This window comes from Myotis lucifugus, unplaced genomic scaffold (genome assembly GCF_000147115.1).
Source record: "Myotis lucifugus unplaced genomic scaffold, Myoluc2.0 scaffold_90, whole genome shotgun sequence".
NCBI lineage: Eukaryota > Metazoa > Chordata > Mammalia > Chiroptera > Vespertilionidae > Myotis > Myotis lucifugus.
Window position 1 is genome coordinate 4,692,965 of NW_005871138.1, and position 13,156 is coordinate 4,706,120.

Here is a 13,156-nt window from a genome sequence, read left to right on the forward strand (position 1 = left end):
ACTGGGAACTGGGAGTCTGTAAACAAAACCCAGCGAGCAGTTGGGGTGGGGTCCACACACCTGGGAGGGCGAGAAGGGCAAGGTCTTGACGGGGGTGCTCTTGGGGGTGAGGCTGTTGCAGGAGTCCAGGAAGGACAGATTGGCGCTGTTCTCTGTGACAGGGGACAGGGCGACACGCCTCTTCTTCTGCCGCTTGAGCACGGAAGGCGGGGTGCCAATGCCCAAGCCCCCCACTTCAGTGCTGGGGGAAATGGGGATCAGCTCTCCCCGGCTGCCCCGGCTCAAGTCTGAGATGGTGTGGCCGTCCAGGCGGTACTCGGTCACGCTGGGCCCCGGGGCAATAGACTGGCGAGGCGAAGGGGCTGGCCACTGCGATGCCTGTGGTTGCTCTGGGCTGCTGTGGATGCTGCCCTCTGGGGACGGCTCTTCCGGGAGGTCAAACTTACTCAGGTCACACCAACCATCGGGGTCCTGCCCAGAGAGGAGAGGTTAGTAATCACTGCAATTTGTCTGCTTTTCTTCCAGCAGATACGAGAGGCCTTACTCACTGAAGGAAAATACACGAGTGCCAAGTATGACCCCACAGCCCAGGAACAATCATCATTAACAATTTCTCCCATTTCCCCAAGGAAATAGAAATCTTCTACGCCTGCATATCTATGCTTGTGAATAAAACTGAAGGTATGTTGTGCATAAGGCTGCTGGCTGTTATTTAAAAAATGTTCCATGCACTATTTAAAATATAAAAAACACAAAGAAAAATACAAAGAAACCCAAATATCCATCAATAAGCTAAAGAAATAAAACCTTGCCCTAACTGGTTTGGCTCAGTGGATAGAGTGTCAGCCTGCGGACTGAAGGGTCCCGGGTTCGATTCCGGTCAAGGGCATATACCTTGGTTGTGGGCACATCCCCAGTAGGGAGTGTGCAGGAGGCAGCTGAATTGATGTTTCTCTCTCATCAATGCTTCTAACTCTCTATCCCTCTCCCTTTCTCTCTGTAAATAATCAATAAAATATGTTAAAAAAAAAAAAAAAAGAAAGAAAGAAAACCTTATCACTGAGACCCCATGTTCACCTGCCCGCTCACATCCTCTGCCTTCAGGTGGGAAACCACTACTGGAATTTAGAATTTACTGTCATCATGCATTTCTAGTATTTTGCATGTTTTTAATGTTAGTATAAATCACTTCTATATCCTGCTTTTTGTTCCATTTAAAATGTCTGTAAAGCAGAAATAATCATGCCTGATTCTATTACCTATGAGTTAAATGTTTACTATGAATAAATGGTGAAAAATTTCCAACTTTTATAATGATTTTTATGACTGCAAAGTACTCCATCACATGACTACATCAGTTATTTAACTGTTTTATGAACATCTTGTATATAAATCTTCTCCCGCATGTTTAGGTTTTCCGTCAATATAGATCACTACGTGGGGAAGTCATGGGCGCGAGGCTGAGGCCACATTCATGGGGAGGAGGCAGCTCCTGTGCTCCTCACGGTGCTCCCTCGCCCCTTCACAGAGGCTGTTTCCAATCCCACTGAGGAGCCGAGGCCAGAAAAGATGCATCTGCCCACCAGTGTCCAAGAGCAATCAATCCCGAGAGGCACACCCAGATCTTGTCCAGACTAAAGACTTGGACAGAAGCTTCCACTTTGGTCCCTGGAGGGTCTGCCCTGCGTGAACCTGGACCCCAGTGATGATTTCTGGTCCCCGAGACTCGCAGGAAGGTGGGCAGTTCATTCCTAGTGGTGGAGGCCAGCTCAGGGCAATCTGACTCGGGCCCACTTTCAGCACAAGCCTCACAGCTGGGGAGGCCCTAGAGTTGATGGCATCTAATAGAAGCACATCCTGCAAGGACTTCCTGCAGGGGAACAAGCGAGAGCCGTTTTCCTACAAATGTAGCTCCTTCCTCGGCTGCTGGGCCTGAACTCCGAGCCCGGCACTCACCTGCTGTGTGATGTCAGACTAGCCTCCTGACCTCTGAGCGTGGGATTCCCTTACTGGTGATGAGCCCACCACCCACTTCACAGGGCTGTTAGAGGACGAACAGAGAGCAGGTGTGTAGGTAGCCAGTAACAAGGCTGGCACATAGTAGGCACTCAAACATTAGATATGGTAATTACTAAGCATTGCTCCTCCCATACACTGGGTGCTCCCCTCCCTCCTTCTCTGTGCCCAGTAACTGGAGGAAGATGCAGAACAGGCTGAGGATGGAGATGGCAACACAACGAAGTGCCAACAGTGCCGGGCACAACTCTCATCTCAACAGTCCCCTTAGGGCCCAGAAGGACCGGGCCCACGTGGCAGCCTCGGAGCTGTGCGCTGCAGACTGAAGGACACTCAGGCCTGCTTCTCAAGATACTGTGAGAGAATTCCTTGGAGTGGAAGGGACACAACAGACAGACCCTGTAGCTGGGCCCAGTCCCAGCCACTGGGGCTAAAAGATGAGACTCCGAGTCAGAGGGTTTTAGAGATGGCTCCCTAGGAACCGTGCCACCCAACCACCATTAAGCAAGACACGGAGAGCACAGCACAATGGTCAACACCACCCAGCTGACTTGCTGTGTGACTCTGGGTACACAACTTGACCTCTCTGAGCCTCAGCCTCATCTACAAAACAGAGAAAGGACACACCTCACCGAATACTGGGTGGACTGCACATCAAGCTCAGAGGCTGGCATTTAATAGATGTTCAACAAATGTCTACACTGAACTGCCCCTGGAGTTCAGTATCAGTGTTAAATTCCTGAGTTAGATGTAACTGTACTGCGGTGATATAAGTGAATGCCTGTGCTCTTAGGAAACACACACTGAAATATTAATGGATAAAGAGGCACAATGTATGTAACTGGCCAGGCCTCTTGCCCATCACCTCCTGAAACCATTCCACCACACAGGCCTGGCTGATGCAGCTGAGAGCTGGGGATGTCACACCAAGAGGTGCATCCCCCACTGCAGAGCTCTCTTCCACAGGGCACAGTCCACAGCCAGCTCGGCCTTACAGCTGCAACACCTGAGTAATCAGAACCCACTCACTGCTCCAGCCCCACCAGTTCCCAGGTCCCTCTCCAGGGACTCCCAACCACCTGTGGTGCTGCAAACACCATGCTCAACTGTACTCTGTTATCGGCTCAAACACCCTCCCCCACTATCATCCCTCAGAACTCAGAGCGCAGCCTCCCTGGGGAGCCCTCCCACCCCACCCTGTGCTGTACATCATGAGTCAGGAGACTCCTGAGGGCAGGGACCATATGGCAGCTCAATGTCCCAGGCCCTGGCTGCAGGCTGGGCACTTAGCATCTGCCCAGTAAATGCTATTGGGATAATGAGTGAACACAAGGATGCCTGCCCGCCCATGAGAGGACTCCCTGCTGGAGGTGCTCTGGGCCCGCTGGGAAGTGCTGTGACCAACATTACCGACTCAATCAAGTCCAGGGCTTCCGAGAAGCTGGATCCCTCGGCCGGAATCAGGAGGTTGGCAGCCTCCACCACCCACTTATACGGCAGGCTGATTTCTGGCGATGAGCCCTCCTGGTCTTCACGCTTGGGGGTGTCGTCTAAGGGCTCTGGTGTGCACACTCGGTCCAGCTCTGCAGGGGCAGCTTCCTGCTCCTCAGCCGGGGCTGCTGCTGAGGTCTCCTCCTCACTGCTGTCCTCTTCCTTCATGGCAGGGAGCGCTGGGGACCAGCTGGTCCCAAGACTTCCCTGTTGGACACAGGGCACACCGTTTGTGGAGCTTTTGTTATGAGATAAAGATCATGCCATATTCCAGCTAAAAATTGCACAACCTGAGTCGAATAAGGAACCCAAATTGAGAGTCTCTAAAATATCAACATCATGAAAGACTGCAGTTAAAAGTGGGCAAAAAGAGATAGGACAACTAAATGCAATGTCTAATCCTGGATCAGGAACAGGAAAAAATGGAATATGGACTATAGATTAGATGGAAGTAAAAAAAAAAAAAAAAAAAAGTCCTAAATCAGTGTTAAATTCCCTGAATTAGACATTAACTGTGCTATGGTATATAAGTGAATGCTTGGGTTCTTAGGAAACACACACTGAAATCTTCATGGATAGAGAGGCACAATGTATGTAACTGACCTTCAAATGTCTCAGATAAAAAATAAAAATATGTGTAAGAAAGAACTGGCCAGTGTTAAAAACTAAAAATGAATCCAGTACAGGTCATGTGAGAGTTCTTTGTACTATTCTTGCAACTTTTCTGTATGCTTAATATTATTTCAAAATGAAAGTTTAAAAAATTTGTGTAGAGAGCATTTGAGATCTTGCTCCCTGGAATATGTCATCAATTTGGCTGAAATAAACTCATTAAAAAATGAAAAATGAGTGTATACTAATTTTGTGACAGGGAAAATAAAAATATGAACCCGGCAGACAGACCCCAGTGTAGGGGTCTGTGGTTAAGAGGCCACACTGAGAGCAAAGAGCAAGGTCCCATGTTAAGGGGGCACAATGGAGTCAAGGAGAGAACGCAAGCTCCGGAGTCACAGAACTTTGCCACTTACTAGCTGACCTTGAGCAAAGTGGAAAGAGAAACCTGTAAGATAGTGAGATACAACATAGCCTCATTTTTAACTTATTACCCTTAATAATAAGGGAGAATTTTGTAATTGCGAACACTGACCCGTGGGGAAAACAGGAGGTGCTCCCATCTACACATTAACAGGAAAAACTATTCTGGTAAGCAATCTAGCAAAATGTATTAAGAGGTTTTTTTAAGTGCTTGCTTTTGGAGCACATATGCTAAAATTGGAATGATACAGAGCATGACCCCTATGCAGGGAAGACATGGAAATTCATGAAGCATTCCATATCTTATAAAGAAAAAAAAATGTTTTTTAAGAATATGACTATCCAGTTCTAAGAATTTCTCAAGAAACAACTGAGCAAACAAGCAGTGATTTAGCTACAAGACTGACCCTTAAAAGTTTTGTTTCTAGTATCAAAAACATTAGATTTCACACAAAAGAAAAAACACACAAAAAAGCAGAACAATTTTTTAAGTAAAATTTTTAAAACTGGCCCTGACCGGTTTGGCTCGGTGGATAGAGCGTCGGCCTGTAGACTCAAGGGTCCCAGGTTCGATTCCAGTCAAGGGCATGTACCTTGGTTGCAGGCACATCCCCAGAGAGGGGTGTGCAGGAGGCAGCTGATTGATGTTTCTCTCTCATCGATGTTTCTAACTCTCTATCCTTCTCCCTTCCTCTCTGTAAAGAATCAATAAAATATATTAAAAAAACACACAAACAAACTGGATTTAACCTTAAATAACACACAGCCATTAAAACCGTTCAAGTTTTGTTTCTAATGACAATAAACTGAATATAACCTTAATTTAATGAAATAACCAGCACAACAGAACCATAAAAATGCTAGATGGCTGAACCAACTCATTGACTAAGGCCCTGGGCTCATCAGGCCCAGCAGCCGAAAGCCATGTAGGAGTTTCAGAGACTGAGGGGGGTCTGTCTACTCTGCTCTATCCTGAAAGACAACTTCGCTGTTTGCTAGTTGTTTGCTAGTTGACGATGACAGAAAGACCAGAAAGCAGTGAAGTGTGTTACCAACACCCAGGGCTGTCAAATCTTGACACTTCGACATTTGCTTCAAATCTTCATTTTTTAAGATTCATGAGATCTATTTTTAAAATATCAGTAAGTTCGCTCTGGGGTGTGGGGTTTCACTTTTACAATTGCAATGTAATACTAAACGATTCCATTTATATGCCTTTCTAGGAAACCATATAAAATTAAAATGACAGAGACAGAAACAGATGAAGGGTGCCAGGAGCTAAGGGTGGAGAAGGGCTGAAGGGGCCCCTAGGGAGCCTGGGGGCGATGGAAAGGTGCTGTGCCTTGACTGTGGTGGTGGATACATGACTGTATGTCTTTGTCATGACTCAGAACTGTATCCCTCAACACAATGAATGTTTGCTATATGTGAATTATACTTCAATAAACCGGAATTTTTAAAATTGCAAACATGCTTTTAGTATGAAAAAGCCAGAAAGAGAAACAGGTAGGAAGGAAGGTGTTGATAAGGACAGAGAACTCAATTTTATGTCAGCGTGCTCCGTCATGCTTCATCTGTGGGCAGACAAGTGCCAGGTATGTGCAGACGTGTGTGTGACAAGGAGAGGCACGCGGCCACACCGAGACCCTCAGCAGGAACTAATGAACGGCCATGGGCAAGGTGAAAAGGGCAGAGCAGGTGTTAAGTGACACGGTGATGGGTAACCCTGCAATCAATCCTACCAACCAACCTGGAGCCAGGCCCATGGCTGGGCAGCCCCGGGCAGCCGTCTCACCTGGCCTTCCGAGGGGTGGCCACTCTGGGGGCTCTCCTTGTCCTCGAGCTCCAGCAGCAGGTACACGGGGGGCTTGCAGTCTTTGGACTCGCTCAGGAAGCCTCCTGTGTCCACTTTCCTTTTGATGGTGGAATTCCAGTGATTCTTCACAGCATTGTCTGTCCTGCGGGGGCAAACGAGGGACCTTTGAACCCTGGGGCCTGTGTGCCACCAATCACGTCACTGACCTCCCTGAGCTGAGCTCCCACTTCTGTACATGAGGGTTCAACCTGAGGAACTCGAAGGTGTCTTTTAGTTCTTAGATGAAGTCACACATGTTTCTAGCACTTAACGATTCCCGGAGCATTTCCACTCACTCTGCTAAATCCTAGTACCCAGGAGTAGAGAAGTGCTCACACACAGTAGGCACTTCTTTCTTTGAGGCTCCAAGCAGAGTGCTTTGCCCTTGGATTGTGAACAGAGAACAACAGCTTGGCTGAGCAACCGGGCTAAGAGGAGGGTCTCTACCTCTGGTCACTCCCGCTGCAGACCATCAGGAAACAAACACACACACACACACACACACACACACACACACACACACACACACACACAGCATGTACCACGTCAGGGCCAGACTCTGAGTCCCCATCTTGCTGGGCCCCGGCCCTATTCTTCTCCACCCCTCCTCTCACAGGCAAGAGCCCCTTCCCTCCATAAACCCCCTGGACCTTTAACCTCTGCATCTCAGGTTCCTTCTAGGAAACCTGACCCAAACACCTCCCGGCACTCCCGCCCACAATGATCAGATCTGGGTGCTCCAAGCTACAATGCTCGTCATTCTTTTGCTCCCATATATTTATGGAGTGCCCATTGCGTGGCAAACACTGCTCTCCAGGCACTGGGGACACACCGGCAAGGAAGACGGGCGGCTACATTTAGAGACGGGCATCATGGTCTCATTACACTGGGGTACAAGCTGCTCCAAAGACAGGTGGGAGCACTGCGGCCAGGTCACCAGGGACCGACCAGAGGCTGGAAGGACAGAAAGCTTCTCTGAGGAAGTGACACTCCTACTGAAAACTGAAGGATGCGAACACACTGGGCAGAAGGCAGGGGTGCACAGGGGCAGCTCAGAGAAGAGCTCACTGTGTATAACGAAGAGAGGGACCAAGGCAGGGCTGGTGGCGTGAGCCGGGCCAACAGGCCACAGAGGGAAAGAAGCCGAGTGTTCAACCCCAGTGCTAGGAGAAGCTCCGAAAGGACAGCATGCTCGGGTTTGAGTTTGAAAACAGACCCATTTATACTTCAAGGGAAACACACCAGCTGACATTCTATCACCTCTACCTTTCAGGACCCCAGTGTCATGAGAAAAGAAGAATTAAAAATAAAGCAAAATAAGGTAAAAATGCACAAGGACAAAGAGAACAGGGCAGAAGACAATAGCAAACAATAGTTTTGTGGGTTTTTTTAAAAGGCTTTTTAAAAATATATATATTTTATTGATTTTTTACAGAGAGAAAGGGAGAGAGATAGAGAGTCAGAAACATGGATGAAAGAGAAACATCGATCAGCTGCCTCCTGCACACCCCCCACCGGGGATGTGCCCACAACCCAAGTACATGCCCTTGACCGGAATCGAACCCGGGACCCCTCAGTCCGCAGGCCGACGCTCCATCCACTGAGCCAAACCGGTTTCAGCGCAAACAATAGTTTTATGTTTCCAGAAATTGGAGAACACGCAGGGGAGCAATAAGCCACTTAGGAGCCTGGGAATTGATCCGGAGGAAGATTCTGGCAAGAATGGAGCCAAGTCTTCCTGATGCTCCTTGCGAACCCAAGAGGCTCAGGGCTTGGAAGGACCAGGCCCGGGGAGGAGCAGGGTGAAACAGAGCAGTGGTTTGGACGTCCAGATGCCGGCCTTGACCTCACAGGAGGAGGGAGTTTATTCTCGAGAAAAAGGCCAGTCTGAAGGACTCCTGCGTCTCTGGGCAAAGCGAACAACTCCAGAGAAGACTGGAGGACTATTCACCCACAAGGCTCTCGCCGACCTGGGAACCTCACCCTGCCTGTCACCACCGTTCCCAAACCCCGGACGTCGCTCACCTTCCCGGCAGCATCTTGGCGATCTCGGCCCAGCGGTTGCCCAGCACCTTGTGGGCCTCACAGATGATGCGGTCCTCCTCCTCGGTCCAGCAGGACTTTTTCACCTCGGGGTTGAGGTGGTTGTGCCAGCGCTCACGACACTGCTTTCCCAACCGGCCCTTCAGGTGCTTGGCAATCAGCGTCCACTGCTTCGTGCCGTACTTCTTAACCAGCTCGATGACCTTGGAAATAAGCCTGGTGAAGGCAGCAAACCTGCCCCCACTTCACACCAGCACCTTCTCTCCACGTGGGCCTCACCGCAGCCATGAGAGGTGCGAAAACTGACCAGGGGAGGACCCACACCCAACCTGCAGCCAGACGCAAGGGCAGACGCGTGCGCAGTCTCTTGACTCCCTGGGGTAAGTGAAGGCCCACTGTGTACAAGACACTGTCCCACTAGTTACCTTCTCGTCTTCCTCTTTGGTCCACGGCCCCTTGACAAGATCTGGATTCAAGACCCTCAGCCACCGGTACTGGCATTGCTGGTCAGTGCGATTCTGGGAGGACAGGAGTCATGAGAACTGGGGAGGCAGCCCTGCATCATGCTTGATCACTGGGCTCGGGGGACGATGGTCTGGCCAGGTGACTCAGATGGGTTTTGTCTTGTTCCTGGAACCACCATACGCATGGCCACATGGCAGAATACCCATGGTTTCTCTTTGCTACAAAGGACCAGGATGGAACTGGGCACACTAAGAGCCCTATGGAAAGCCAGCTTGCTTGCCTCTGGGACAGCGTTATTTCCCTGATCATGCTGTTTTAATCAGAGGGAGGTGAGGAATGGGGCAGGACAGACAGCAGCTCCAGCCATACACCTCTCCAAAGCAGACACCTGCAGTCCTGGGAGGGGGGATCTGCGGGACACCCCTTAAGGCAGCTCTCCCCGCGAAGCCTGCTGGAAGTACCATTTCCCCTCAGTTTCAGTCTCACTATTGAGAAACTGAGCACCAACACAGGAAGAAATGCAAATATGCCACTGATTACGTGCCACCGGTCAGGGCCTAAAGACCACAGGCATGCTGAGGCTGCTGCGTGGTGATGCTGAATCAGGGTGCCTGGAATTCCAGTTTGGGAAGCAAGGGCCTGGGGGTGGGGTGGGGTTTGGGAAGGAACTCCCTTTTCTTCTGCTCGGCAGCACGTCTGTCCCAGGAACGCTGTCTGGTCACTCAGAACCTGGCCCTGGGGCAGGAGGCCACAGAAGGGCTGCACTCACAGGAAAGTGGCTGGCCAGGAACTTCCAGTCTTGCTGTCCAAACTGCCTCACCAGGGTCCTCAACTGCTCATCCTGCCAACACCAGAGAGAGAGCTCAGCTCACATGGGTGCAGGAACAGCCTCATTCAGCCATTCAGCAAGACCTGCTCTGCTACAACTCACCTTGAGGGACTTACGGTCCAGAGGGAGACAGATGCCAATTCAAGTCTCCCACAGACAAAAGTAAAGCCACGATGCTGGGGGCATGGAGAGGTGTGTGGCAACTGCCTATTCAGGGAGGAAAAGGGACAGGCCCATTCCAAGAAGTCTAGTGTAGCTGGAATGCAGGGAACACAGGAGAGAAGATGCAAGCTGGTTTTGGAGGGGACGGCCGGGCCCAGACCACACGGGATTGATTCGGGGCTCCGCGTTATGTTACGCAAAGCCCCTGACGCATTTGAGCACTGGGTGGACCCAGTCCACATGCTTGTTGTGAGGGTCACTTGGGCGCTGCAGGGAAAGGGACTGCGAGAGGACAGGAAGGACAAAAGGAGGCCATTCCAGGCACTCAGGCCAGACATGATAGTGACACAGCTCTGAAGATGGGGAGACATGGGCAGAACACAGAGCAGTCAGAAGGCAAAACAGTGTCTGTCACAAATATTCTCCTGAAAATGAACTACTGATTCACACAACACAGAATCTCAATATCATCATGACAACGAAGCAAGACATAGCCCTGGCTGGGTTGCCCAGAGGTTTGGAGCATCCTCCGGTACACCAAAAGGTTGTGGGTTTGGATTCCCAGTCAGGCCACATACCTGGGTTTCAGGTTCGATCCCCTGTCAGGGTGAGTATGGAAGGCAATCAATGAATGTTTCTCTCTCTTTCTCTCTCTCTCTCTCTCTCTCTCTCTCTCTCTCTATCATATCAATGTTTCTGTTTCTCTCCCTCTCCTTTCCTCTCTCTCTAAAATCAGTAAGTGTAGCTTCAACTTAGGATTTAAAAAAGGAAAAAAAATAAAGCCAGCCATAAGAGTAAGCACTGTATGGCTCCATGCATATGAAATTCTAGAAACTATAAACTAAACCACAGGAACAAAAAGGCAGTCAGTGGTTGTCTGAGGTCAGGGGTGGAGGGAGGCAGGATGGGCAGCCAAGGGGAGCATGGAACGCTTGGGAGTAATGAAAATGTCCTATAAGGTGAAGGTGCTGAAAGATGCTCGTAATACTTTGGTAGAAACTCATCGAATTATTCTCTGAGTCACTGTAGTGGGTTGTACATAAAGTATTCCTCAAATTGATTTTTTTTTTAAATAATGCAGTAAGGCCTTTCCATTCTTTTCTTTTTTTTTTTTAAATATGTTTTTATTGATTTCAGAGAGAGGAAGGGAGAGGGAGAGTGAGAGAGAAACATCAATGATGAGAGAGAATCATCATCGGCTGCCTCCTGCACATCCCCCACTGGAGACTGAGCCCGCAACCAAGGCATGTGCCCTGACCAGGAATCCAATTGGTGACCTCTTGGTTCATGGGCCGATGTTCAACCACTGAGCCACACAGGCTGGGTTCAAGTTGATTTTTAAATTTAATATTTATATATAAAGTAAACGATTCAGTGGGTGGAGCCAGGGCTCCTTTGAACCCCAAACCCCTTTTCTGCGAATTCTTTTTTCTTTTTATTGACTTTTGCACTACTTCTTTATTTTTTTATTTTACAGAAAGAGAGAGAGAGGGAGAGGAAGCACTCCATTTGTGGACCTATAAATTCTGAGTGGTAATTCCACTTTTAAGCCAGAGGAGTGTTTGCTAAGACATTTAGAGTCTAGAGTCGATAACTTCCGAATGGAACATGCTGGCTCCGCACCCTCCTGCTCAGTGCTGCCGTGGCCCTCGAGTGGGGCCACCGGGGGCAGGGAGAGGAACACCCCCCACTGGAATGCACACGGACCCATTTTAGCATGAACAAACAAGAAGTGTGCAGAGCTTGAGAAAGTTGGTGGTAAGTATTTAAAACTGCTTCCAAAATGAGAGAAATCGATTTTACTTGAAGAAAACAAGCAAACAAAAACTACATATATAGTGCCATATCTATACAGTGGAATATTATTCAGCTTGAAACAAAAGGAAGTTTGGACATATGCTGCAGCATAGATAAGCCTCAAGGACATTACGCTAAGTGAAATAAGCCAGTCACAAAAGGGCAAATACTATGATGCCACGCATGAGGAATTAGTGTTTAAAAGGTATAGAGATTGTTTTGCAAGATGAGAAAGTTCTAGAGATTTGTTACACATGGGAATACACTCAACACTACTGAACTGTACACTTAAAAGTGGTAAATTTAATGTTATGTGTTCCCTCCCCTCCCCCGCTCTCTCCTGGACAGGAAAAAAGGCCACCACAGAAATCCAGACCCTCAGCTGCAGCTTGTGCAGTCTAACAGCACTGGACAAAGTCCCCATAAATCCTACAGCTGAGCCAGCTCACACCCAGCCATCCCCAGACTCCCTGGCTTCCTCTGCCGTCCAGCCTGGCCAGGCCCACACCTGCCTTCCTCCCATGTCCATCTCCAGCACCACTGTCCTCCCAGTAACTGACACAGACACTTCGCATTTCGCCTCCAACTCCTCCAGGACCCCAGGAACCTCCTCCACCTGCTAACTCCACCCTGGACCGCCCTAGTCTCTCCACGGCATCGTCTTACCTGCCCCATGCGGTGCCCTCCCCAGCTCCTGGCACTGCTGCTGGGACCCACACTGCCCCCAAATCTCTTATCCGCCTACGCACAGCAGGTCAGCGCCTCTGAAGCCCAGCTATGTTCATGTCACTCCTCTGCTTTAAAAGCCTCCAATGGCTCTGCACTGCCAGCTGAATAAGCCTATATTCGGAGCCTGGCAGTCGAGGCCCTCCAGAATTTAGCCCTCATCCAGCGGTTCTCAACCTGTGGGTCTCGACCCCTTTGGCAGTCAAATGACCCTTTCACAGGGGTCGCCTAAGACCATCCTGTATATCAGATATTTACATTACGATTCATAACAGTAGCAAAATTACAGTTATGAAGTAGCAACGAAAATAATTTTATGGTTGGGGGTCACCACATGAGGAACTGTATTTAAAGGGCCAGAAGGTTGAGAACCACTCCCCTAATCCATCTTTTCCAACCACTCTTCTTCCCTCCCCTTCAAGGATTCTTCCCTCCAGCCAACCGGGCTCCTCTACTGTCTTTTGTCCACCTACCACCCATTTCCTATTCCGACTTGCCCACGGTTTCACACACGTCCCTGACTGCTGGATTTCCAAATCCTTCTCCATGACACTTCCCCTAACCTCTTAAGACAACAGTAACCTCTCCTTCTAAAGGTATTTCAACAATTACCCCCCTGACTGCTGAATTTCCAAATCCTTATCCATGAAACTTCCCCTTATCTCTTCAGACAACATTAACTCTCCCCCTAAAGTATTTCAACAATTACTAGTGCCTCCAACATGCTAGGAGCCTTA

At 49.2% G+C, this 13,156-nt stretch overlaps 1 protein-coding gene and 1 pseudogene across 1 annotated transcript in view; one reads left to right on the top strand and one right to left on the bottom strand.

Annotated features, from left to right (window-relative positions):
* The window catches only part of MYBL2 (MYB proto-oncogene like 2), a 22,791-nt gene extending 10,423 nt beyond the window's left edge, over positions 1-12,368 (bottom strand). Inside the window, exons 1-7 of the mRNA XM_023756269.1 lie at positions 12,360-12,368; positions 9,675-9,746; positions 8,866-8,958; positions 8,423-8,643; positions 6,338-6,500; positions 3,427-3,714; positions 3-471 (exon numbers count right to left, since the gene is read on the bottom strand). Of these exons, the coding sequence (XP_023612037.1) occupies positions 3-471; positions 3,427-3,714; positions 6,338-6,500; positions 8,423-8,643; positions 8,866-8,958; positions 9,675-9,746; positions 12,360-12,368 (1,315 nt within the window). The remainder of the gene's footprint in view (positions 1-2; positions 472-3,426; positions 3,715-6,337; positions 6,501-8,422; positions 8,644-8,865; positions 8,959-9,674; positions 9,747-12,359) is intronic.
* On the top strand, positions 4,750-4,848 carry LOC111826594 (annotated as a pseudogene).
* Positions 12,369-13,156: the final 788 nt, after the last annotated feature.